The sequence below is a fragment of the Dipodomys merriami genome, unplaced genomic scaffold (assembly GCF_024711535.1).
Source record: "Dipodomys merriami isolate MVZ:Mamm:240054 unplaced genomic scaffold, mDipMer1.0.p SCAF_56, whole genome shotgun sequence".
Lineage (NCBI taxonomy): Eukaryota > Metazoa > Chordata > Mammalia > Rodentia > Heteromyidae > Dipodomys > Dipodomys merriami.
Genome location: NW_027206135.1, coordinates 2,625,689 through 2,652,412, shown reverse-complemented (window position 1 = coordinate 2,652,412; position 26,724 = coordinate 2,625,689). Strand labels below are relative to the sequence as shown.

Sequence of the window (26,724 nt, the reverse complement as noted above, 5' to 3'; positions counted from 1 at the left end):
TTGACCTGAAGTCCTTGGGAATGAGTAATTGTCGAGTTCATGGGAAACAAGTACAGAGATTTGTACAGGTAAAGGAAGACAGCATAGTTCAGAGGCATGGGGATTTGCAAAAGTGTGGCTCTCTTGGACACTGCAAGGTCCCTATACTGAGCTGGAACACTGAGCATGAGGGTGAAAGAAGGGAGGCAGTGTAGAGACAGCCAGAAAAGAAATAAGAGTTCTTCAGATAAGGTAAGGGATTCAACTCATTATCATTCTAGAAAGTAGCATTTGCCTAATACTTATCTAGCTGCTGCACAGTTTATTCATTTAAGGCTATAGTATGAACACTCAGTGATTCCATGGTGACTCAGACTATTGTTGAACTCTTCCTATCTAGAAGGCCTGTTCTATACCCTGGCAGGGCTCATACTCAGCCACATAGAATTCTGGGAAAGAGGTTTTTTAAAGATCAAAAATTTTCAAGTTAAACTAGATTCATTGAGCAATCTTAGAAGGGCTGGGAACATGGCTTAGCAGGAAAAAAAAAGAAAGAAAAAAGAAAGAGCAATCTTGGAGCTCTGAGTGCCTGTGCTTCATGCTTGTAATCCTAGCTACTCAGAAGGCTGAGATCTGAGGATCACAGTTCAAAGCCAGCCAAGGAAAGGCTGTGAGATTCTTATCTCCAGTTAAGCAACAACAACAACAAAAATCCAAGACACACACACACACACACACACACACACACACACACACGCGCACGCACGCACACGCGCACGCGCGCTCAGAGGCAGCACCTAGGTTCCAGGTTCAAGCCTAAGGACTGACACCAAAAACAAAAACAACTAATAGGGAGTTTTAACAATCTAGATTTCTGACTTAGGAGCAGACACATCTTGCAAGTATGAAAGGTCATGCAGAAATGTGGGGCTATCAGGCTTGGCCTGATAGTCAGGTCCAGAGGCCAAAACAACCTTTTCTAATCCATACAGATTTAGGAAACTAGTTTTATGTTCTTATGCTCCCTCTGCTGGTTTTCTTTCTGGAACTAAATGTCAAGTACCACGATTCTTTGCTATTTCTGGAGAAATGACAATGTATTTGTGTCAGAAAGTCATAAACTGACTTGAACAATCTTATTTGGACCATTGGACATTAAGAACCATCAGTAGAATCTTTTTTCCCAAAAATATTTGATTAGCATGAAGATATTAGATATAGAAGGGCTTGAATAAAATTCTGCCAAAACATTGAATTAGTGAAAAATTAAGCACAACCTTGTTCACTAGCTATTAAGAGAATTGACAGGAATAATAACAACTACAACAAAAGTTACTAAACAGGCTGGGCACTGGTAGCTCATGCCTGTAATCCTAACTACTCAGGAAGCTGAGATCTGAGGATTGTAGTTCAAAGGCAGCCTGGGAAGGAGGGCCACAAGATTCTTATCCACAGTTAACTACCAGAAAACTAGAAGTGGATCTGTGGCTCAAAGTGGTAGAGTATTAGCCTTGAGCAAAAAAGCTTAGGGGACAGCATCCAGGCCCTGAGGTTAAGCTCCATGACTGACAAAAAAAAAAAAAAAAAAACCAAGAAGTTATGTACAAATACACAAATTCAAATAATTACATCGATCACTTTTAAGTTTTGTTTACAACAGAGTCTTGCACAGAGTTCTATCTGTGTTGGTTGCCATCAAAATTTTGACCCTGGTTTGCTCTTACTGTGGTGGCTGCTGATGCACAGGTAAATGAGACAAATGTAATTCTTGCTCTCACCCACCTTGAAGTCCAGCATAGAACACATGCATTAGGCCGATAATTACAGGTAATTCACTAAGACACTATGTAGGTAGTAAGTGAAGCCCAGACCCACTCATAGAATGCTTGGAATCAGATAAGAAGAAGGGCCTCTCCTTGTGTACTCACCAGGGAAGCTTCCCAAGGAAAGTGGTATTTCATGGCACTTGAGAGAGAGCCTAGAGATAATGCTTACACACCCTCCTCACTTCAACCTAGAACAGAATATAGTGACGGACACATCAAATACTTTCAAGGCTTTTGGCCCTAGCACTGAATCAGGCCCTCCTCTAGCCACATGTTAAACTGTCCAGCTTACCCAAGAGAGTGTGATGTCACACTCCTGGCAAATTGCCAGAGCACAATCTGGTAAAAAGGCAGACCTTACAGTTTCCAATCTTGACTGTGTAACTCCATGCAGCCTTTTACTTTTCCAAGATACATTATAAAAGTCTCAGTTTTAGTTCACTTAAGTATTTTGGTAATAGGCATTACATTTCTGAAAATGTTTAGACTCAGGTCCAGTTCCACATTTGAAATTCCTTTCCAACTATCAAAAATGTACAGGAATGGGACTGAAATCCCCTCTCAGGATTACCCAGGAGGTTGAGTAGGATCCTAAGGAAGATTACTTGAGTTCCAGTATTTAGAGACCAGGCTGGGCAACAGAGCAAACTTGCACCTGTAATTTTAAAATAGGAATAAAAAAGAAGTAGGAATTAAAGTAGTATGAATAAGATGGTTATCTTATAAAATTTGACAATATTTAAAAGTTAAGAAAAGGTGTAATAAGTTAATATGTATACTTATTGTAGATCATTCCCCACCCATTAACAATCACATTTGTGAGTGTATAATATAGGCAATTGCAAAAACTTATTTTAACATTTTGGTATTTGGCATGGTATTTCATGCCTGTAATAGAGTCCTCTAAAGAAGGACAGTGAGTTTGCTAATAAAATCTGGGTGTACTGTTAAACAACTATCACTACAGCTTTGATAGGAAGCTTAACAGCAGATTGTGGTCTATGCCAGACTGAGCTAAAAATCAAAACCCTATTAAAAAAATAACAAAAGCAAAAATGGCAGTTGGGGGGCTGGGAAGGTGGCTCAGTGGTAGAGCGCTTGCCTTGCATGCCTGAGGCCCTGAGTTCGATTCCTCAGCACCACATAAGCAAAAAGTAAAAAGCCGGAAATGGTGCTGTGGCTCAAGTGGTAGAGCGCTAGCCTTGAGCTGAAGAGCTGAGGGACAACGCCCAGGCCCAGAGTTCAGGCCCCATGACTGGACCCAAAAAAAAAAAAAAAATGGCAGTTGGGGAAGTTACCCAAGCAGTAAGTGCCTTCCTAGATAACATGATACTCCAAGTTCAAACCCAGTACTGTGACGATGGGGACAGTGCTTCTCAACAGCAGCACTTCCTTCCTCTCCTCTCAGCCAGAGGCTCACTTGCTTATTGTTCCCCTATTCTTCTCTGTCATCCAGTAGATCAGGTTAGTTGAGTAAGCATTTGTTGAATACCTTCTGCATACCAGGCACTGTATGTTCAGATACAAAGATACAGAACCCAAAGTTTATTGTCAAACAGATTTCTAATCTGTTGGGACAGTGCAGTGATAGAATGAGGGTAGTGTGGTGACTAAGCCCCAGCACTGATCTTTCCAGAACTGATATTCTATTAGAGTAGCAGACAAGCAATGCATTTGGGGAAGAAAAAATAAAGCATCAGGCAGAGAATGGTAAAAGCAGTGAAGAAAGTTGTCTCTAAGTAAGTGGTATTTGGGCAAGGTTCATTCTTCCATGAATAGAAATGTGTTCATGCAGAAAGATGTGAGGGTAGAGAAGCTAGTAAGCATGATCTGAAGTATCAAAGGGTAAGTTAGGTAAGCCAAGCTCAGAGAGACCAACAGCTCATGTTTTTTTTTCTCATATGTGGAAGTTCGATCTAAAATTCACTGGGACATGATAAATTATACAGGACTCTTGGCATTCACACACAGTGAAACCAAAGGAAGAGGATACTCTTAGGGGAGAAACGCAAAGGCATAATGCCTCAGTGCCTCTGATCATATAAAATCATATAAAATAATACTTATTGAAATGAATTCTAGGAAATGGAAACAAGAGGTTTGTTTTCTTTTTGTCTTATTTGTTTACTTATCTGTCTCTGCAGGGGAAAAGGAGGGGCACAGAAATGGAAGGACAAAGGGTAAACTAATGCAGCAATGGTACTCAGTAGAAACTATGTTGAAAATGAACTATACAACTTGTGGGCAGGGACAGGAGAGACAAAATGGAAGAGAGTGAAGGAAGGGGAAACATTGCTCTAAAAGAAATGTATTCATTACCTGACTTATGAAACAGTAACCCCTCTGTACATTACCTTTATAATAATATTTAAAAAAATCTTCTGGGACAAATATGAGAGAAATTTTCCTAAAATCTTTTAAACATTGAGACAAATTGATAATCTAAATTTTGAAAGTATCAGATTCTAACAAGTTATTTTATGTTCTTTAAATATAAAAACAAGTATTTCTGACATCCCCAAGTATATACATGGAAAAAGTTAATTGTTTTTACTACACAAGGAGTTGGATTTATCAGATGATTACCATTGATGGTGATTACTAGAGTAATCCTACCAATCCATATCTCCATACTGCAATTTAAAGATTGTAATTGATCTAATCAAATTTTCACCACAAATTCTCACCTACAAATGGGATAGTGGTTAGTTTGATATTACCATTAGTAACAGAAAAAGTTATAGTGATTGTAGTATTAACTATATCTGCCACATTACAGTGGAGAATACTGACACTTGAGGGTATAATTGATTCAAAAGGAGTCTGTAAACTCAGATTACCAAAGGGAAAAATATGCATTCTAATACTGGGTCCTGATTATATGATGCTCAAGATTTTTAAAAGTCTAACCAGACACCATTGGCTTATGCCAATAACCCTAGTCATCTGGGAGCCTAAAAACAGGAGGACTGTACTCTCAGGCCAACCTGGGCAGAAAGTTTATGAAATCCCTTCTTGATTGATAGGTGGGTACACATCCTAAGCTATGTGGGAAGTTGAGATTGGGAGAATCACAGTTCCAGGCCAACCTAAGCAGAAAAGTCTGAGACTCCATCTTGATGGAAGGATACTGGGTATGCATATCTGTTATGTCTACCAGGACAGGAAGCCTTAAAATAGGAAGATTGTGATCAAGGTACATACCCAGGCTAGAAACAAGACCTTATCTCAAAAATAACCAGTGCAAAAAGGGCTAGAGTAATAGCTTATCAGTAAAGCACTGAAGTAGCAAATGCAAGGCCCTGAATTCACATCAAGTATCACCAACAAAAATTAAATGTCACTGGGAGATGGTGTCTCATGCATTTAATCCTAGCTACTCAAGAGGCTGAGATCAAAGGATGACATTTTGAAGCCAATCTAGGTAGAAAAGTCCATGAGACTCTTTTCTCCAGTTAACCACACCCCCCCCAAAAAAAGCTGGAATTGGAACTGTGGGTCAAGTAGTAGAGCTCTAGCCTTAAGCAGAAAACCTCAGGAACAGCTCCCAGACCCAGAGTTCAAGTCCGAGGACAGACAAAAAAAAAATTGTATAATAGACATTTATCAAAAGGCAACATACAGATAACCAAAAGAAATGGGAAAAAAATTCTTCAGCACCACTAATTACTCACTAGAGAAAGGCAAATCAAAACCACATGAGATGTCCATTCACATGATATTATCAAAAAGATGATTAGAGAAAGGCAAATCAAAACCACATGAGATGTCCCTTCATCCTAGTTAGCATATTATCAAAAAGATGATTATGTATTTCTGATCTTAAAAATTGAGACAAATATGAGAAAATTGTGTTAAGTGAAATGAACCATATATATATAATATATGATATATGTTAAGTGAAATGAACCATATATATAATATATAATATATGTTAAGTGAAATGAACCATATATATGTACGTGTGTGTGTGTGTGTGTGTGTGTGTGTGTGTGTGTGTGTGTATGTGTGTGTGTAGTGTAGTGCACTGGTGCTGGGGATTAAACACAGAGCTTGAATGTTGTCCTTTAGCTTCTTTATAAGGTGCTCTACCACTTGAGCCACAGCTCTACTTCCTGCTTTTGGGGAGGGAATTGGAGATATGGGTCTCACATACTGTCTTGCCTAGGCCAGCTTCAACCCTAGTCCTCAGATCTTAGCCTCCTTAGTAGTGAATATTACAGGTATGAGCTACCAGTGCCCAGTTCATATTTTCTTAAGCACTATCTACCTTCCATCCTGAAAACGAGATGAAAATAAAATGGAGTTTTAAAAAATTTCAGTTCAATTTTTTATTGATACATAATTGTACATATTTATGATGCACAATATACTGTAATACAAGCATTCACTGTGCAATGATCAAATAAGGGCAATTAGCATAGCTACCTCATCAGTAATCATTTAAAATCCATATTGAGATCTTATACAAACCATATTGTTAACTATAATTACTCTACTGTGCAACACAGTACCAGAACTTATTCTTCTTTTTCAGTTTTAGCTTTGGGGTCCTTATAATAATTGATTTTATGGATATTAGGAATGGGGGGGATGCTTAAAGAGTAAGATTTTTTTATAGCTAATCTTTCTTTTCTGAGACTTACTTGTTTGTTCATTCAGCAAACATTATTTGCCAGAAACTGCCTTGGGTCATGATTCCTGTATGTTACCACTTTTTGTTAATACTTTTATTTTGTTTCTGATGTCCAACTATATCTGTTCTCAGGCGGGGTGACTGCTCTCTGTTGGGACCCAGTCCAGCGGGTGTTGTTCTCTGGCAGTTCAGACCACTCAGTCATCATGTGGGACATTGGTGGGAGAAAAGGAACAGCCATCGAACTTCAAGGACACAAGTAAGACTGTTAGTGCTTTTATAGATCTGAAAAATGATTCCAGCTGAGAGAAGAACAAGTCCAGTCCCCCTGTTAGGACCTTTGTGCAGGAAGGAAGATAGCAGGAACAGCAACCTTGATTTATGTCCACACAAAAGTGTACTTACGTATTAATACTGCATTTGTTCCACAGAGGACCCGAGAGTGCCTACAGAAATCATAAAGTAAAACAGTGGCAGCAATAAATAAAGGTAAAAATCAGAGCCAGGGAGAATATAAGAGTAAAAATTTCAGAGAGAAGGAAAAAAGATCTTTAAAATATGAGCCAGGAAGGCCTATATCATTTCTATAATTAAGTTCAAATGTGGCTTCACACTTCCTGGCAGCTTGAGGAAGAGGGGAGAGATAATACCTTATCCAGTACATTTTGTACTTTACCAAATATTATTACCTTGATTCTTATCAGGTTCTTCTTTTATAGGGAATGGGCTGTGGGGGCTGAGGAAAGCAGAGAAAGTCTGATGTTTCCCTAGAGCAGTTCGCAAGCTTTGCTTTGCTCAAAGAATCACGGAGGGATTTATTAAAGTGTAGATTCTGGTTGCTGGTCTGGAGCTGAGGGGCCTGTGTTATGACAAGCTAGACAACTCTGCTGAGGGCCCTTGGGCCACCTAGAGCCACCTTGCCATCGGCCGTTGCTGCCCCAGGGGGCACAGCCTCTTCTTGTTTTGTTGTTTGTTTCACATACAAAAAAAATTTAATGTGCTATTATATAATAAGCATCTTGTAAATGGGAGTTATTATTACTTGGGTTAGAAGTAGATTTTTGTTGTTGTTGTTGATCATGTGGCTTGAACTCAGGACCTGGGCTTTTTTACTCAAGGCTAGTGCTCTATCACTTTGAGCCATAGTGCCACTTCCAGTTTTCTGATAGTTAATTGGAGATGAAAGAGTCTCATGGATTTTCCTGTCTGAGCTGGCTTCAAACTGCAATCCTCAGATCTCAGCTAGGATTACGAGAATGAGCCACTGGCTAGAAGAAATTTTTATCGTGTGTGTGTGTGTGTGTGTGTGTGTGTGTGTGTGTGTGTGTGTGTGTGTGTGTGTGTGTGTGTGTGTGTGTGTGTAGTGTATCGTGTGTGTGTATCGTGTGTGTGTGTGTATTGCAGAAGAAAATGTTAGATTTATTTCACAATTCTAGAGTCAATCTGTGTTTTACTTGTGCCATTTCAAAAGGATACTCTAAGTGACCTGGATAACCATTAATCAATGACAGTAATACTTCCATAAATTAGCTGGTGTTAAATAGCATTATTAGCTTGTCCTGTAAGTATGTCTAAAAATACTAGTTTCCCAGTGTTCTTTAAGTCCTTAAAGCTACAATCTGGAATTATTGGATAATAATTAAGTTTTAGAGAGCCCAAGCATAAATAATTACTTTAGTATTAGAGCTTAGTGTTAGAGAAGTAGCCACTAAGCTGTTCTTTCCTCATTGTCTGGGGCCTCTTCTGGCGTTGGGGCCACTCAGGCCTGCTCAGCTCATTAGAGGCATCATGCCCTTATGTTTATCTCCATAGCAAGCAGACAACATCCTGGTAATGTAATAATTCTCATCATCCATGTAAAGTAGAGAAGAAAAAAAAGAAAGAAGTGAAAACACAGTTCTGTTTAGTAACACTTAGTTATTTTCTAATCTGCTGGATAATTCCTGCGAACTCAGTCTCTCTTAGAGGAAGCAAATGCAAGTTGGAGCTCAGTTACATTTGCTGGCCTCATTCACTTTAGTTCCTTGCTAGTTTTATTTTTATACAGTAGTTAATAAAGATTATACTTGATCTTGCATGGTCTCTTCCACAAAATGATCAACCAACTATACTTGTGTTCAACCAGTAAAAAGGCACTTTCACTCATGTGTAAGGTATGATTCTGAGAAACAAAATTTTTTTAAGAAAGGAAAAGTTATGAAATTTGGGCATATAAAGGAAAAACAGTTATGTCTTCCAATTTCTAAGACAAATAGCCATGGCTTATTGGGAAATGGAGTTGATGCTACTTGCAGTTCATGTTGATAGAATCACAGTCTCAAATCATCTATGGATGGGAGCCACCAGGCAGACCTAGCTTTAAACAGAAAAAAAAATTGCAGAAGGCTTTTGCATATGTGTTTATTTAGTTAAGCTTAGCAACAAAATGAGGCGGTCTTGTCAGAAGGTCTTAGGGTGAGGGAGTTGCTCTGGTGGAAAGCCAGGTGGAGAAGTGAACTTCTTAGATCAGTCAGGGTTACTGTTAATGTGAGTCTTACTGCCTGAGATGGCATGGGGGTGGGGAGAGAGCTGCTTTGTTGGAAGGAGCAGAATGGGATTCACAGTAATAGGGGGCATATAGCAGCAAAGCAGCAAGAAGAGAAGTCCTGTGATTCCTTCCATAGCAGCCATTTTCCTGTGTCAGAAATGGGCCACTGGAATGGCACACACAGTGTTTGAATCGTGTTTAATATTTTAGCAATGAGCTTTCAAAACCTAGGGCTAACCTCAGTTTCATCTTACAATTATGCTATGAAAGAGAGAGATCAAAGAACCGTTTTAAGATTAGGATTTTCAGGTTCCATCTTCAGGCCACAGCTGGTACTAAAGGTCTTTAATTTAGTCAGGGCCAGATTCTTCCATGTGTCCAGAGCTGTGCAAGGAACTGTAATTGCAAACATAGTCTCTACTGTGCCCTATGATGTTTGGTTTCTTTTCAGCTTGGTTTCTTTTCAGACTTCTCCCTCCTCTCTTACAATTACTGGTTTTCCCTTCTTCAGGCAGGGTGACTACTGCCCAGAATCACTCTAGGTAGTGATGCCTGATGATTACACAAGTAGTCACCTGGTAAGCTTGTAAACTATGAAGAACAGACTAGACTCCTTAGAGGAGAGGCTGCCTTCTGTTAGAATGGAGATAGCCATGCATCACTGAGGGACAGATTCATATGTCTTCTGCAACTTCATACTTCCACAGCAGCAAATACATTTTCATAACCCCAGTCATGCCACAAAGTGATAGTTTGTCCAGCCTAGATCATAAGTAAGACAGTGGCTGATAAAGTCATAATGAAGCTTAAAAAAAATCCCAGCCAGGTGCCAGTGGCTCACGCCTGTAACTAACCTTAGCTACTCAGGAGGCTGAGATCAGAGGATAGTGGTTTGAAGCCAGCCCAGAGAAGTACATGAATGAGATTCTTATCTCCAATAAACTACTCAGAAAAAGCCAGAATTGGCTCTGTGGCTCAAATGGTAGAGTGCTAGCCTTGAGTAAAAAGAAGCTCAATGATAGTAGCAAAAAAAAAAAAAAAATCCTACAGCCTACATTTCTTTTATACCCTTTCTTTGTATAAAAGTCATTGGACACATGTGCTCACAAGTCTTCTCTAGGCTTGGAGACTTGGAGGACTTATGAATATGAGAGAATGAGATCTCTGGTAGCAGATAAATAACTGATTCGATTTTCACTAAATCATCTAGACTTCCATCACAGAAATGAAAGATGCTGTGTGTTTAAGTCCTCCCTTCTCTTGGGAAATAGAAGAGGGCTTAATGCCCTTTGGGCAGATATCAGCCTGTGTCTGAAAGTCTGTTTCTATACAAAATAAAGACTTCCCTGCTTGTAAGCATCAGACATGGGATATACATGGGTGCGTGACCTGTGCAGTCACACAAAGCCTATTCTTGATTTAATGTTCTGTCATCACCAGCTCATAATTCTTAATAATTTTTTTATATTTTTAATTAAGGTTTTTATTGTGAAAATACTGTACAAAGGGGTTACAGTTACAAGGGCAAGGTAATGAGCACATTTCTTATCCACCATTGTTGCCTCCTCCTTTGTTTTTCCCCTACCATCCCTTCCCTCCCACCTCCTCACGTACACCCCACACCCACACCCACACCCCACACCCCTGCCTAAATTATAAAGTTTGTTTTTCGACATAGTGTCTTAACAAAGGCCCCTGCATTTTCATTTTGCACTGGTCCCTCAAATTATATAGTTGATCCTGTCAGATATGTGTTAGGACTGGTAAGAAAGGAAATTAGACTGTTCCACTAAGTGTGATATTTACAGATGGCAAATCCTGGTGCTTTTGGAAAGTAGGAGTTTTATGCACTTGTAAGAGCATTTGCCATGCCAAACATGGAGCACATTCATCCATGAAATAATCAATCTTGAAATGCTTTCTAATATAAATGCCATGCTGATGTCAGATGAAACATGAATATAAGAAGGCATCTTTCCATTCTGTGAGCCTGAGGATGTTCCCTCATCTAGTTTTTAACTGAAAGGTGGTTATGTTTTGAACCCTAAATCAAGAAGTCTCTGTAAGTAAGAGCAGGTTTATTGCAAAGCTTGGAATCCAGAATTCATCATTGCATTCTACTCTTCTGTGTTGGAATATTAACAGTCCTGGAGTCTCATAAATTATGTATTTGTTGCTGAATATTGCTTCCAGCTATAAGTGGCAAAGCCCTTCCTTCTGTAGCTTATTTTGGTTTTGCAAGATCATGGATGTGTCACAGAATGCTTTAACAAGGGATATATCATCTAGATCAGTTACCAGCCAGTTTTTCCCTTCTTGCCCTTGAATGTTAGAATGGTAGCACTCCACACTTAGGACTTTTAGCCAGGCACTAGTAGCTCATGCCTGTAATGCTGGCTACTTAGGGGGCTGAGATCTAAGGATTGCAGTTCAAAGCTGGTCCATGCAAGAAAGTGAGACTCTTATCTCTAATTAATAACCAAAAAGCCAGAAGTAGGAGCTGTGGTTGAAGTGGTTAGAGCACCAACCTTGAGCAAAAGAAAACAAAAGCCCTGAATTCAAGCTCCAGTACTGGCACACACACATGTGCACATGCACATGCATGTGCACACACACAGACACACACACACACACACATACGCATACGCATATACATATACAGACTTTTTAAATGTGGGCATGTCATAAACTTTATATTAGTTGTTAATTATTAAGAGAACCATACAACTAGTCCAAAGGAAAATCCAGTTTGATCATGTATGTATATATAAGCGTATGTATGTATGTTTCCATATATCTATTTAGATGTAACTTCTACATATGAGAGAAAATATATGCCCTTTATGTGCCTCTATTATATCACTCAACATAATTTTTTCCAGGTCTGTCCCTTTCTCTGCAAATGACAATATCATTCTTCCTGGTGGATGAATAAAATTCTATTATATATTATATATATATATGAATAAAATATATGAATAAAATTCCATTTATATACATACCTATGTTATATATGTACGCATGTATATATACATATATATGTATATGCCACTTTTCTTGATTCATTAGTCAGTTTGCCTATCATTTTTAAATGTTTTGATTTAGATTATAAAATAGAGCTCTCTAAATCATAGGTAAGAGAAAAGACATCATCATATATCTAGGAAATTGACTATTAAGACAACATCAATGTATTCTAGACAAATATCCACAGTAAACTTTCCTTCTTCACATCTGTCATTCTCATGAATGAACTGTAATTGGTTCTTGTTTTACTACATTTTGGTTTAATTGTCCATGTTCATGAAGCCATCTGCATCCAGACTAAAAAGTCCAGAGTCAAAAGAAATTCTGACTCAATCTATTGGCATAGCATAAAAGTTGTCTTAGCAATGTTAGCTCAGTACCCTCTGCCCAGAGTTTATTTGAAATATCAATATTTTCAAACATCTGGCATACTGGATCCTTTTCTATGAAATGCTAAGGCTATCTTTTACTAAAGTCACAAACTCAGACCTGCCCTTAATAGTAGAGCCATCAAACAGGATGTTTGTAGATTATAGAGACTTAGTGACTTCATTGTTAATAATAATTATTAATATTATATGTTATTGTATAATAATTAATATTGTGTTAATTCTATATTTACCATACATTTAGCTTAGATGTCTACACTTTATGTATAATACATAGTCTACACTTTATGTATAATACATATAATGCAAAGATATAATAAGATTTGGACATGGTGACCAATAATACCAGAATGAGGGAAAGTAAAATTCTCCTTTGAGATGGCCTTGTACAGCTATTTCCTAAGGGTTTGAAAAATATATAAAAACATCACAGACAATTAGAACATAGGCAAATCTCCAGGTTCTTCCCATAAAAAAATAAATCTCTGAGATATATTAGTAACATTTCACTACTACTGACTTTAAAATGACAACTCCATCTATACACCTCTTTTTTTTTTTTTTTGTATCATGAGTTATCCAACCCCAGGGCCTCACACATGCCAGGCAGATGCTCTAACCCATTCTCAACTCTTAAAATAGTAACACATCAAATGCAATTACATATAAAATCTCTTTTTTTATAAGACGGTGAAACAGATCTTTATGGTTTGCTAGGACCTCTCTGGGAAATATCAGAGTTTAGCTGTAAAGTGCATCCTAAATATTTTTTTCAAAAAGAAAGTCAGTCTGAAGAGGCACCCCTGAAAATGATGTCAAATGAGTCTTAGACACCTGGTTAAAACATGAGCACAGGTGCTCAAGGAACCATCAACACAGCAATAAAACATTTTTTTTTTTGCGGAGGGGGAGGGAGGGGATCCAGTCGTGGGGCCTGAACTCTTGGCCTGGGCGCTGTCCCTCAGCTCTTCAGCTCAAGGCTAGCACTCTACCACTTGAGCCACAGCGCCACTTCCGGCTTTTTTCTTTTTGCTTATGTGGTGCTGAGGAATCAAACCCAGGGCCTCATGCATGCAAGGCAAGTGCTCTACCACTGAGCCACCTTCCCAGCCTGCAATAAAACTTTTTGACAAAAAAAAAAAAAAAACATTAAAAAAAAATAGAGGTCCCCTATGACCCAGTAATCCTACTTCTGGGTATATACTCAAATGATCACAAACAAGACCATACTAAAACTGCCAGCACAACTATGTTTATCACAATATTAATCACCATAGCTAAGATATGGAACCAACCCAGGTGCCCCTCAGTAGATGAATTCTATGCTTCAATCAGAAAGAATGACACCACCCCATTTGTAAGGAAATGGAAAGACCTGGAAAAAAATCATATTAAGTGAAATAAGCCAGACCCAAAGAAATATAGGTCTCATATTTTCCCTTATTTGCAATAATTAGTATAAGTCTAGGAAATTTTTCTCAGATGAGCAGAATAGCTCAATAACTATGTACATATGACCATATAAGATGATGCTAAGCCAAATGAACTCCAAGACATGGACACAAGAGGTCTTTCTTTGTTGTTTTTGCTTTTGATATACTATGATTTTTGTTTCTTTTGCATGTTCTTTCCCCTGTGGTAAATCCCCTGTTGTCACTATATTTGATTTTGGTACCCTGGTATTGTATATACATTTATTTGAATTAGGGAAGTGAAGGGAAACAACATAATGGTGAGACAAAGGACAAGGGGGATCCAATGTAACAGCAATATACACAAAATAATATGTTGGAAATAATCTGTACAACTTGGGGTGGTGGTTGGAGGGAGAGAAAGTAGGTGAAAAATTTGGGAAGGAGTAACAAGTTCGACAAGAAATGTACTTATTACATTAATTATGTAACTTTAACCCTTCTGTACATCACCTTGACAATAAAAAAAAAAATAATTTTTTTTGGTCTATTGTGGGGCCTGAACTCTGGGCCTGGGCACTGTCCCTGAGCTCTTCAGCTCAAGGCTAGCACTCTATCTCTTGAACCACAGCTCTACTTCTGGCTCTTTCTGCTTATGTGGTGCTGATGAATAACGCCCAGGGCCTCATGCATGCAAGGCAAGCACTCTACCACTGAGCCACCTTCCCAGCCCCATAATAAATAATTTTTAAAGACAAAAAAATAGAACAGTTTTAAAGAATTGAACGCTTTTCACAAGGGTACTTTCTCTCCCTCCCCCACCCCTGTTTAAGTAATTGACACTAATCAAGCTAACCTAAGGACTGAAGACTGAAAATAATTGTGGTGGTGCGCAGAAGCTCTGCCTGGCAGATTCCACAAAAGGGAAAGAGCATGCTTTCACACTGTAGTCAAAGGCATCCATCAGTAAACCAGGGGAGCAGGTCATCACAAGTAATGGAACTTGGGCACAATCATAATCTTTTTATGGCTTTTTAAAGATTCAGAGATTATAAGCCAAAACAAGTGAAGTCACTGGCTATGCTGTGCCCTTTATTTCTGCCTTTCATATTCTGGGACAAATTGACACTTAGGATTATCTTTAGCAGCATCATTCCCTCACAAATGGACAGAAGAGCTGTACAGAAGCAATGAGGGTGAGTGATTTCATAGATGCAGAAAGGAGTACAGTACCCATGTCTACCCTTTTTTATTTTTTTGGGTGTCTGTCCTAGGGCTTGAACTCAGGGCCTCGGTGCTGTCCCTGAGCATTTTTGGCTCAAGGCCAATAGTGTTACCACATAAGCCTCACAGCTCCACTTCCAGCTTTTTTTACATAAGAGTCTCATGGACTTCCTTGCCTGTCTGGCTTTGAACCATGATCTTCAGATCTCAGCCTCCTGAGTAGCTAGAATTACAACCATGAACTACCAGTGCCCAGCTTCCTTTTTGCTTTTTGAGACAGGTCCTGGCTAGTGGCTCAGGCTGACCTTAATCTCACAATGTAGCATGAGCTAGCCTCATACAGTTTTCTTGCTTCAACTTCCTGAGAGCTGCGATTACAAATGTGCATCACCATACCTGGCATCTATTAAGCCAGACAGAAAGACTTGCATAAAAGTTAAACAGTGATTTTTTTCTCAGAAAAAAAATGTGTGTGGGTCAATACTAGGGCTTAAATTTAAGACCTGAGTGCTGTCATTTAGTTTTTTTGCTAAAAGCTACTGCTTTACCATTTCAAACCACAATCCTCAGTGTGAGTTACTAACTCTGGGCCTTGGCAAAATAATTTGTTTTAGAAAATATATTTCTAGTTGGACACTGGTGGTTCACACTTGTAATCCTACCTACTCAGGAGGTTGAGATCTGAAGATCACAGTTTAAAGACAGTCTGGGCAGCAAAGTCCATGAGATTCCAGTTAACCACTGAAAAGTCAGAAGTTGAGCTGTGGCTTAAGTGGTAGAGTGTTGGCCTTGAACAAAAAGACCTCAGGGCAGTGCCCAAGCCCTGAGTTCAAGCTCCAAGACCAGCACCAGAAAAAAAGAAAAGAAAAGAAAGGAAGGGTATTTCTTACAATGTATTTGTGATATTGAAATAGGTTTATTGTTGCAATTTTCAAGTGAATGAATATTCAGTTTCTTAGGTAATTTAAAATACTATACATATTTGTAGTTTTTATTCATTTAAACTAAATCACTTTGATGTTCTCAAATAAGCTTTAAGAATAGAAATGGATCCTGAGACAAAAAAGGTTGGGAACCCCTGACTTAAAACAGAATTACTTTTTCTTTCAAAAAAATTGCATGGACACTTGTGTTTCTTTTTCATTTTTTTCTTATCTACCATACTCTTAAACACTCATTTTAATTATAGTGATTACCAAGGTAACTAACATATTCCATAGATAAAACTGGAAGAAAGAATATGACATGGGGGCTGGGAAGGTGGCTTAGTGGTAGAGCACTTGCCTTGCATGCATGAGGCCCTGGGTTCAATTCCTCAGCACCACATGAGCAAAAAAGAAAAAAGCCGGAAGTGGCACTGTGGCTCAAATGGTAGAGCACTAGCCTTGAGCTGAAGAGCTGAGGGACAGTGCCCAGGCCCCAGAGTTCAGGCCCCACAAAAAAAAAAGAATATGACATGAAGAATTGTCTGTCACATGCAAGCATGTTATTAGCACACTATCAGAGGGTATAAACACACATGTTACTTATTTATCTAGATATCAAAGACCTCCTTCCCAGTAGGCATAAAACTTGATTTGAGCTCAAATTTTGAGCTTTTATGATATGAATAATCATATAAGCAAAAATGACCAAGAACCCAGATTCCTGTCTCTCTCACTCAAAAGGGAATATAAATAGATCTCAATAATCCACTGCTGCAATGACCAAATTACCAGAATATAAAACTGAATTCTCCATCATTTTTACCACCCAGGGGAAATAACTGGTCAGCTATTCATGAACAAGAAAGAAAAATAAAACACAATACTGGGAGAAAGGAAATAAAAGCTGGAGAACTAGAAAGTCAATGAAATTCAAGTTATTATTGCTCTTTTTCACTCTGAAATACCCAATAGCCTGCCTGGGCTCCAGCATCCCTGAGGCACACACTTAAGCAGCACAACCTCTGACTGCCAGTTAAATCCACGGGGCATTTCAATCCACTTTAGTTTAGGCAAATTCCACAGACAGTATAAAACATACCTACATATTGTACTCAGAGACATTAACCCTAATTTTAAAGGTAAAGTCATGGTACTAAATTTTTTTTTTAAATGGATGTGTATCACAGATCTTAATTAAGGAGGAAACTAATAGGATATAATAAGCAGTTTAACAATCTGGTTACATTTTGTTAGCTGATGAAGACTGTTTTCTCCTGTTGCCCGAGCAAGTCAGAGCAGCCTTGAGACTTTAAATCTATTATCATATTGAAGATTCCAGCAGATTTTAGGATCCATAGCAGGGGCTCCAATGTGAGTCTACACACTGGCCAGTTTTGCTGAAGTTTCTGACATTTTGCTGTACTCAACTGTCACCCACCCCTGGCTTTCTCTCACAGCGACAAAGTCCAGGCTCTCTCCTATGCGCAGCACACGCGACAGCTCATCTCCTGTGGCGGTGACGGTGGCATTGTTGTCTGGAACATGGATGTGGAAAGGCAAGAGGTGGGTGTCGCCCAAGGCTGGCCTGGGCCCTACAGTTCTGAATCCACCACCCCTCCTGCTTAAACCATAAAATGAGATGTATTGTGTTAGAAAATTTAAAAATCATAGTATAAGAGGACTTACTATTTTTTTCTACCCCTCATGAATTGGCATGTAACATTAATGTAATAGAAATTTCATGAGAATTTTAACTGAGACTAAGTTGTTTCTATTTTAAATCTGTTACACCATTTACAGCAAAGTACAGGTAAGAAAAAGGAACCACCTATTTTCTGGCAATTAATACTTTGGTATAAAAGACTCTGAAAACAGAAAATGCACATGCTTTATGTAATTTGGTATTAATAGAAAAATGAGAAATAATAATTCTTTTACGCTTTTCTGAGAGCCATGTTCTAGGCAGCTCTCCAGGGTATGTATATTGAGTCTTTATTGAGCATGTATTTAAATTTTACCACAATGTTTTCTTAAAAATGAGTTTTGTGTTTAATTTATAAGCATCTTAAGTACTAGGATGTTTACTGAATTTCTTCTTTCTAATGTCCTTATTTCCATAGCACTGGATAGACTGTCCTTTTGACAGTGCACTATATTTTTATTTATCTCTTTCATGTATAAGAGTTACATAGAAAAATAACACTTTTCAAGGACAAACATGGTTTCCACAATTCTTTTCTTGCCCTCACAGTCTCTTTTCAAGAGCATAGTTGCTCTTACCCACAATGTAATACCTTTCAAATGCCAGTAATTAAATGTTTAAGAAGATTAAAGCCTTATTTGCTCAAACTATAAATCCACAGGAGTTCTATTAGTAACTAATTAAAATTATCATTACTGTTAGGATGTGAGGAATTGTTGAATATTGCTTTTGAAAAGTATATTTGGCACCATCCATATACAGTCAGGGGATATTTCAATGAGGGCTGGTCATGGTAACCAGACTCCCATGTAAGCTGGAGATTGTGTCCTGGCTTGGGTTCTGCGGGTATGGTAGCCTGCTTTGGATGAGGGACAGCCACATCTGGTTTAGCTTTGTTTCTATGAAGTTTAGTTTGTTTGAGGTTGTTGTTGTTGTTTATAGAAGAAAGATCCAAAGGATCATAATTGATTTCCAGAAATGAAACCAGGTATTTGAGGAGGAATCCTATGCTTAAATTATGCGTCTTAACATGCAGATATAAGGGCACTTTCTATTTGTAGATGACTTAGAAATCTTAAGTCAAGACTCTAAATAAGCAGTGAAAATGGTTCCTTTCATCTTTTGCAAGCATCTTACTTTATTAACCTAAATATCCTGAAACCAATTTTGTAACTCATTACCTAATGAACTACTTCCCAGTTGTGCCAAGATCTGAAGGGTACTCACTTTGGCAGGCCTGAGACATAAAATGAATCTGTCCCTAACTAGAAGTGCTGACACTTTCTGGAAATTTCAGAATGCTATTCAATAGCATAAATGGTGTAATAGTACAATTGATGTGAAGTTGAAAATCAGTGCTGGTATTTTGAACAGGGTGTGGGCATAGTTGGCAAATGTTCTCTGAGTAGGGTTTGTGGAAGTATGTAGTGTTGAAAGGATAGTAGGGCCTGGCCATGCTCTGACTAGGAGCTTCATGAACTTTGCAGGACAAGAAATACCAAAAACAAGTGCAAAGTGAATTGGAGAGGTGACACCTATGTGTTAGTGCTCATTAGCTGTCTGACAGCAGTCACAGCCGAGAGGATGGCAGACAGAGGACAGTGAAGGCTGGGCAGTGGGAGATCCTGAGTGGCTGAATGCAGATTGAGTTGGTATCCCATTTATTAGTGTGTCTGTATAGTAATAAAATCCATTTTTTCAAATGTTTATCATTTTTCAACAATCATATTTATAATCTATGTTCTTTGATAGAAAAGTTATCAAAGGCTAACAAATAGTTCCAGTCACAATACCACACTTAACATTTTGGCAATCATCATTATGTTTTTCTCTATACATACACATTTTAAATTTTTTAACAAAAATGGAATCCTATTATACATGCCAATTTATTTTTTTCTCTCAATACCCTCTTTATAGGCATCCACTGTGATACAAATGTAGTATGTGTCTAACAGATAGAGTGTGTGTACATTAATATTGCATAAATGTTGTTATGCATACTACAAGTCTGCTTCTGCTTGAGCTCTTATATCTCATTGTATTTATCTTGGACTCCTTCTGCATTTGATCCCATAATGTATAGCAGTTATATCTTCCCTGTTCCCAAGCAAAGGGCACATTCATGACCACAAGCTGGTCAAACACAACACCTGGATGACCACTTGTCCATCTCCTCGTACAGACCTATGTGACATTGATCCAGATGTAATCTTGACTTTGCTAACTAGCAACCGAACAGTTATACTCCGTTATACTTTTATTGGAAGACAGGGAATTTCCTGTCCTGACACCTTATATGCTCACCAATACTTATTCTTAATCCCTTTCTGTTTTTGCCTATGGAGGCAAGGGTAAATATATCTTGCCTTTATTTACATTCTCAGGCTAACAGTAAAATTTCGCTTCTCTTCATGAAGTTTAGCAATTCGGGCTCCCCTGTTGTTGATTGGCATGTTCATATCTCTTGTATCTCTGTCAATTTTCATCTGTTAAACATTTTCCATGTTTAATGGTAACAATGTAATGTTTGAGAAATTGTTCCATAAGCACACATTGATACTGCTTTCTCAGTTGTCTAAATAGCACATTCAAATAAATGCCTTTTACTTATGATGTAAGATGCTTGTTCAGTGTTTTCAGGCCACTAGAAGTTCCTGATTAGTCTAGGCTAATTATGTTCTATTAGCATCACTTGATTTATTTGTGTAAGAAGTAACTTTTTATTTCTTTTTTTTAAAAATCTTCTTCTACATTTTATATTCTTAAAAAAAACAATATATTTAAATTTTTTAGAAGTAAAATAGTCTTTAGCTAACAGGTTTATAGCTGTATGATGTCTTTACACTGAATAAGAACTAAAAATTACAAAGTAAATCCAGGATTACTTTTCTTAATCTGAAAAATAGATGAAAAAGTTTAAAAGTTTCCTTTTCACTTGGTTTATGAGAAAATGTGTAGTGCTAGGTACATTTCTCCCTGAGGACAGAAGAGCCTGGATTATAAAGTCTTTTCTCTACAGCAGGTTTTCTTCAGGAAAAGTCCTGTCAGCGAAGGACAGAATCCAGAGCCTCTCTTGTGCTCCCGTCTACTGTGAATGTTGGGAGGGAGGTGATTTAGGACATTTCTCAAACTTGTTCCAAGTCATCTGCTCCCTGAAATTCACTTTTGAGAAACCCTAGGACTGGGAATTTTTGTTGCTTGAGTGAAGTGCTGTGTGGAAAGAGGTGACTTCCTTTGTCAAGTGATGAATTCCAGTACTGAATGTGAAACTCTGGAACCAAAGACAATCAATATTTACATCATTTATGAAGATCCACTGAAGAATAACTTTAAGCAGAACACACTTTGAAAACCTGACTGACATATTTAGTTTATTTCTGATGGGGTTGGGAAATCGTGAACAAAGCCAGAGTATTGAGTGACCCATGACCCAAGGAGCAGACCTCCCATGGGGCCCTGCCATGAACAGCACTGTAGTCAGGTTATATCACTCCAACTTGGGCAGCTGACTGTGTAATGTTCATTTAAAAAGCATTGTAGTACAGAAATAGAGGGACAAGGGGTATACAAATGTAGGCATGGTACTCACTAGTGTATGTTAAAATGAATTATATACAACTTGTGGATGGGACAGGAGGGAAAATTTAGGAGAGAGCTAAGGAAGGAGTGACATTGTCCAGAAAGAAATGATCTCTTTACCTGACTTACATAACTGTAACCCCTCCCTACATCACCTTTATAATAACTTTTTTAAAAAAGCACTGTACATAATCAGAGCAAAAGTTAATCACCTCCCATCAAAAAATATGAGATAATGTTCTGAGTTCGGGACCCTGTGAGGCTTGGCCCTGCCACCCTCCTCCAGATTTACTCCTGTGGTCTTTAGCTGCTCTTAGCTCCCTTTCCCAGCCTCCTTCCATACATTAGGGGTTCTGCTGACATACCATTTGCAGAGAACCCCAGCCTAAGTCTGAGCCCTGTTTTCCCTCTGCATTGTGTGCTACTTCTTGGGCTTCTTACTCTTGGACTTATCAAAGAATTGTTAATATTTTTATGATTTGACTGTAGAGAATTCTTTTTATTCACTACTACATCTTATCCCAGTGCCTAATACATATGAGATAATTCAGTAAGTACTTTTTGAATGGTTGACTGAGAAATAAGGCCCTCTGTTTCTTTTTTTTAATATTATTTTACTGTAAAGATGATGTTCGGAGGAGTTACAGTTACATGAGTAAGGCAATGAGTACATTACTTGTTGATCATAATTATTCCTTGTCGATCATTGTTACCTCTTCCCTTGTTGTTATCCCATTATCCCTTCCCACCCTCATCTCCCACACTCCTCCCCACCCCATCCCACCCAACCCCCCCCCAACCTGGGTTGTAAAGTTCATTTCCAATATACTGTCCTGTGGGTATCATTGTTGCAGTAGGTCATCCTGTGTCCTTGTTTCAGCATTTTGTTATTTCCCTTTTCCTCCCCAGATTAGACAAATGTATATACAAGTACAAGATGCAGATTACCAAAATCAAGTACAGTGACAACAGGGGATATGCCATAGGGGGAAGAACATACAAAAGAAACAAAAAAGAAATCACATAGTATATTTAAAACAATAACAATAAAGAGAGACCTTTTGTGTCCATATCTTGGGTTCATTTCACTTAGCATCATCTTATATATACATAGCTTTTGAGCTTTTTAGCTCTTCTGATAAGATTAACCTATATGTATACTAATTATTACAAACAAGGGAAACCATGAGGCCTAAATTTCTTTGGGACTGACTTACTTCATTTAATATGATTTTTTCCAAGTTTTTCCATTTCCTAACAAATGCGGCAGTGTCGTTCTTTCTGATGGAAGCATAGAATTCCATTGTGTGTGTGTGTGTGTGTGTGTGTGTGTGTGTACACACACACACAAATACCACATTTTCTTGATCTATTCAGCTACTGAGGGGCATCTGAGTTGGTTCCATATCTTAGCTCTGGTGAATAATGCTGCGATAAACATAGTTGTGCTGGTAGCTTTAGTACGGCCTTGTTTGTTTCCATTTGGGTAAATGCCCAAAAGTTGGGTTGCTGGATCATAGGGGAGCTCTAGGTGTAGTCTTTTGAGGATCCCACTTACTGCTTTCCAAAGTGGTTGAACAAGTTTACACTCTCGCCAACAATGCAGTAGGGTTCACTTTTGAAGGCCCTCTGTTTCTAACACATCCTGATTCCGAATGCTTCATCACTGTCAGACTTCTTTGTCTACACCACTCCTCACTGTGGCCTGTTGTGTGCTTTATTTGACCAGACTCCTGAGTGGTTGGACAGTGACTCCTGCCAGAAGTGTGATCAGCCTTTCTTCTGGAACTTCAAGCAAATGTGGGACAGTAAGAAAATTGGCTTACGGCAGGTAGGTGATGTGGGTGTTTCATCAAACTATAATTCTGAGGAAATAATGTAGCCTTATAACCTCAGGTAAAATAATGACCCCAGGTGAGAGTTGTGGTGGGGTAGCCTGTAGTAATTGCAAACAGCACCTCGATCTACCCCATCCCTAGTCTATTGCAGTTTTTGCCTACTAGATTCCATTTCTGTAGTGACTCTTTCCCATTAAGCTGTGGAAAGACATTGTTTCAGAATTTTTAATGGCATCTACTAAAATGCACTTTAAAATTAAAGGTGCTGGGGCTGGGAAGGTGGCTCAGTGGTAGAGCGCTTGCCTTGCATGCATGAGGCCCTGGGTTCAATTCCTCAGCACCACATAAGAAAAAAGAAAAAAGCCAGAAGTGGCACTGTGGCTCAAGTGGTAGAGCGCTAGCCTTGAGCTGAAGAGCTGAGGGACAGCACCCAGGCCCAGAGTTCAGGCCCCAGGACTGGACCCCCTCCCAAAAAAAATTAAAGGTCCCATGCTCACCTAGGTTCAAACCATGAAATTATAGAAGTAATATTTATTTTTCTTTCATTATGTGACTTCTAATTTTGTTTTAGTTATTGAGATCTGCTCATTGTACAGAATTTTTAATATCCTATGATTTGATTTGGTCTTCCCTAAAGAAATAAAATGTTAGGTCACTAGGTTGAACATGGCCACATTTAAGAGACAATGGGTTGAGTCAGCATTCATCTGTGTTCTCCTTCATCCAGAAGTGATAACTAAAGGTAACTAAAGGTCCTCAGTTCACTTAGGTTTAGGTTCATTTGATCCTAGGTACCTCCTCTGTAGCTCACAGGGGTGGTGACTGAAAAGGATGGAGGATGGACAGTGGGAGGGGGAAGCAGCATTATCAGATGTGTTTCCTTCAGTCTTCATTCTGAACTCAGCCCAGAAAGTGACACTTGGTTTTTTGCTCTATTAGGCTTCCAGGCACTCTTTGGTTTCATAAGATAGGGCCTCACTCTATATTCCAGGCTGGCTTCAAATTTTCTCTGTCTCCCTGCTTATACCCCCCAAGAGCAGAGATTATAGGCATGCACCATGCCTGGCTCCAGGGCTCTTGCCTGGCATCCCCACCCAAGTGTGCCAGAAGGGCGGTGTGAAATCATGATAATCTGTTTTCTCTCCTTCCTCAGCACCACTGTCGCAAATGTGGGAAGGCAGTCTGTGGCAAGTGCAGTTCCAAGCGCTCCTCCATCCCCCTGATGGGCTTCGAGTTTGAAGTGAGGGTCTGTGACAGCTGCCATGAGGCCATCACAGATGAAGAGTAAGTTCCAGAGATCTGCAGGCCCCTCCTGGTCAGAGGAATCCAGTCTGTGAGCTTCTTCACTTAGCACACAGCCATGGTTTTAGGGCTCTGGCCCCTGCTGCTGTAGAGCATAGAAGTGTGAAAAGCTCTTCTTTGCTCAGCAAATGCATGTGATCTTTTTTTTTCTTTTTCTTTTTTTTTTTTTTTTTTTTTTTTTTTGACGGTCGTGGGGCTTGGCACTGTCCCTCAGCTCTTCAGCTCAAGGCAAGCACTCTACCTCTTGAGCCACAGCACCACTTCCAGCATGTGATCTTAAGAGGCAAGGGGAGTGATCAAAGAACTCATCTATGAACTTCCTTTAGTTCATGAGTATGTGTGTATTTAAGGAAATGCTCTTCTTTCTGTCTCCTTATTTTCTGGGAATTATCCAGGATTGCAAGGGCTCAGAACTCACCTTGAAGGCCAAGCTGGTATCTGTTAATAGAGTTGAGTCAGCCCTCTGGTTCTGGGAACTTTCAGTTTCCAGGAAGAGCTAAGCCACTTTACCGAAGACCCAAATAGTCCCAGTGCCTTCTACGCAACTGACTTCTCATCAGTCCTTCCTCAGTATTCCAACACCCTAAGTGTGCTTTGAAAGGTGGCCAGAACTATGCTTTGTCTTCAGTGTTGACTGACAATTACCTGACAACAGCTCTGAAATGTTTCCCTGTTAGCAAGTTACTGGAGGATAACTCATCTTCGCAATCCTTCTGTGCTTTGTACTGTAGTCAATTTGTTCTAAATACTTCTGTTTATCCATATCAGATATACATTAAGATACTCTTGCATAAGTAGACATGTATATTCATTATTGTCCACTTCTCATACATGGTAGAGTTAGTAAGGGTTTTTACTGAGAGGAAACCTTAGAGATAGTCTAATTCATTTCTTCATTTATAACGATATAGATTAGAGTCTAAGGAACTTGCAAAAAGCCTAAACCTGTAATTCTGATTATTTTTAGTATACTGCAGACCTGCCCCTTGGATTTAGTTATAGAAAAAAGGAAGAAGCTGGGTGCCAATGGCTCACACCTGTAATCCTAGCTACTCAGGAGGCTGAGATTTGAGGATCGGGGTCCAAAGCAGGAAATTCCATGAAATTCTCATTTCCGATTAGTTATCAAAAAAGCCAAAAGTAGAGCTATAGCTCAAGTGGTAGAGCACTTGCCTGGAGCTGAAGAGCTCAGGAACAGTGCCCAGGCCCAGAGTTCAAGCCCCATGACTGACCAAAAAGAAAGAAAGACAGAGAGAGAGAGAGAGAGAGAGAGAGAGAGAGAGAGAGAGAGAGAGAGAGAGAGAGAGAGAGAGAGAGAGAGAGAGAGAGAGAGAGAAGGAAGGAAGGAAGGAAGGAAGGAAGGAAGGAAGGAAGGAAGGAAGGAAGGAAGAAAGAAAACCATGTTCTGAGAGCCCAGTGCAGAAAAGTGGCCCTTGAAACAGGAGAGTTGTCTGCTTGACTGCAATCCTGGCTCCCCTCCTCCTGTGACTTCCACCCTTCCTCGCTGGGAGCACCTAGGCAGCTGCCAAACCTTCTTACTAAAGCTTGTTACACCTTGAGAGAATGCGTCAGAGAAACCTAAGTCTGCAGTTAGACTGTGAGAAAAAGAAAAAAGAATGGATCGCCTTCAGTTACAATGACAGTCAGTAGTATCCTGGGCATTTTAATAGCACACTTTTAAAAAAAAAATTAAATAGGCCAAGGTAGACTATTTTACTAGCACTTATCCTTCTGAGCACAAACTTAGCAAAAGCAATGTGGTTTTCAAAAGACTTAAAAAAAACACAAATGGAGATTTTCAAAGACTCTTATCAGAGTAGCATATTCTCTTGAAGGACCTTTGGAGATACCTCTTTCCCACTTTGGCAACTATAAGAAAACATTCCTTTATTATCTTTTAAATCATATAATAGACGACCATGGAATAAACGCAGATCTGGGAGGTTCTAACAGTGAAACAGTTCTAGCCATTAAGCCAAATATTAGAATGTAACATCACACCCTAGATCTCCAGAATTCATAAGTCAACTACTTACTCTTGTTTTGTTCCCTTCAGACGTGCTCCCACAGCCACCTTCCATGACAGTAAGCATAACATTGTGCATGTGCATTTTGATGCAACCAGGGGGTGGTTACTGACTTCTGGAACTGACAAAGTTATTAAGGTAAGATACTATCTTATGAAGCTTTCCAGTTTGGGGCTTTATAAATAGAGCCTGTAGAGCTCTGTTCAGGTTATCCCTAGCTTGAGCATTTTTGAGAGCCTTTTACATGAATGGATCTACATGCAAAGAACAAAGCTCCTCTAGTAAGTCATGCATAGCAGTCAGAGGAGTAGCACAAACGAGAAGAAT

At 39.0% G+C, this 26,724-nt stretch overlaps 1 protein-coding gene across 8 annotated transcripts in view; it reads left to right on the top strand.

The window, feature by feature from the left end:
- LOC138812171 (WD repeat and FYVE domain-containing protein 2) overlaps positions 1 to 26,724 on the top strand; it is a 273,328-nt gene that overhangs the window by 136,023 nt on the left and 110,581 nt on the right. For 6 of the 8 annotated variants that reach the window (XR_011367562.1, XM_070000140.1, XM_070000142.1 and 3 more), the window contains exons 7-11: positions 6,574 to 6,700; positions 17,404 to 17,509; positions 22,960 to 23,061; positions 24,222 to 24,352; positions 26,427 to 26,535. Coding sequence is in view for 7 of the 8 variants with exons in the window: in XM_070000140.1 (XP_069856241.1) it covers positions 6,574 to 6,700; positions 17,404 to 17,509; positions 22,960 to 23,061; positions 24,222 to 24,352; positions 26,427 to 26,535 (575 nt within the window). In the remaining variant the exon portion in view is untranslated. The remainder of the gene's footprint in view (positions 1 to 6,573; positions 6,701 to 17,403; positions 17,510 to 22,959; positions 23,062 to 24,221; positions 24,353 to 26,426; positions 26,536 to 26,724) is intronic. The other 2 variants (XM_070000146.1, XM_070000145.1) reach the window with 1 other exon arrangement.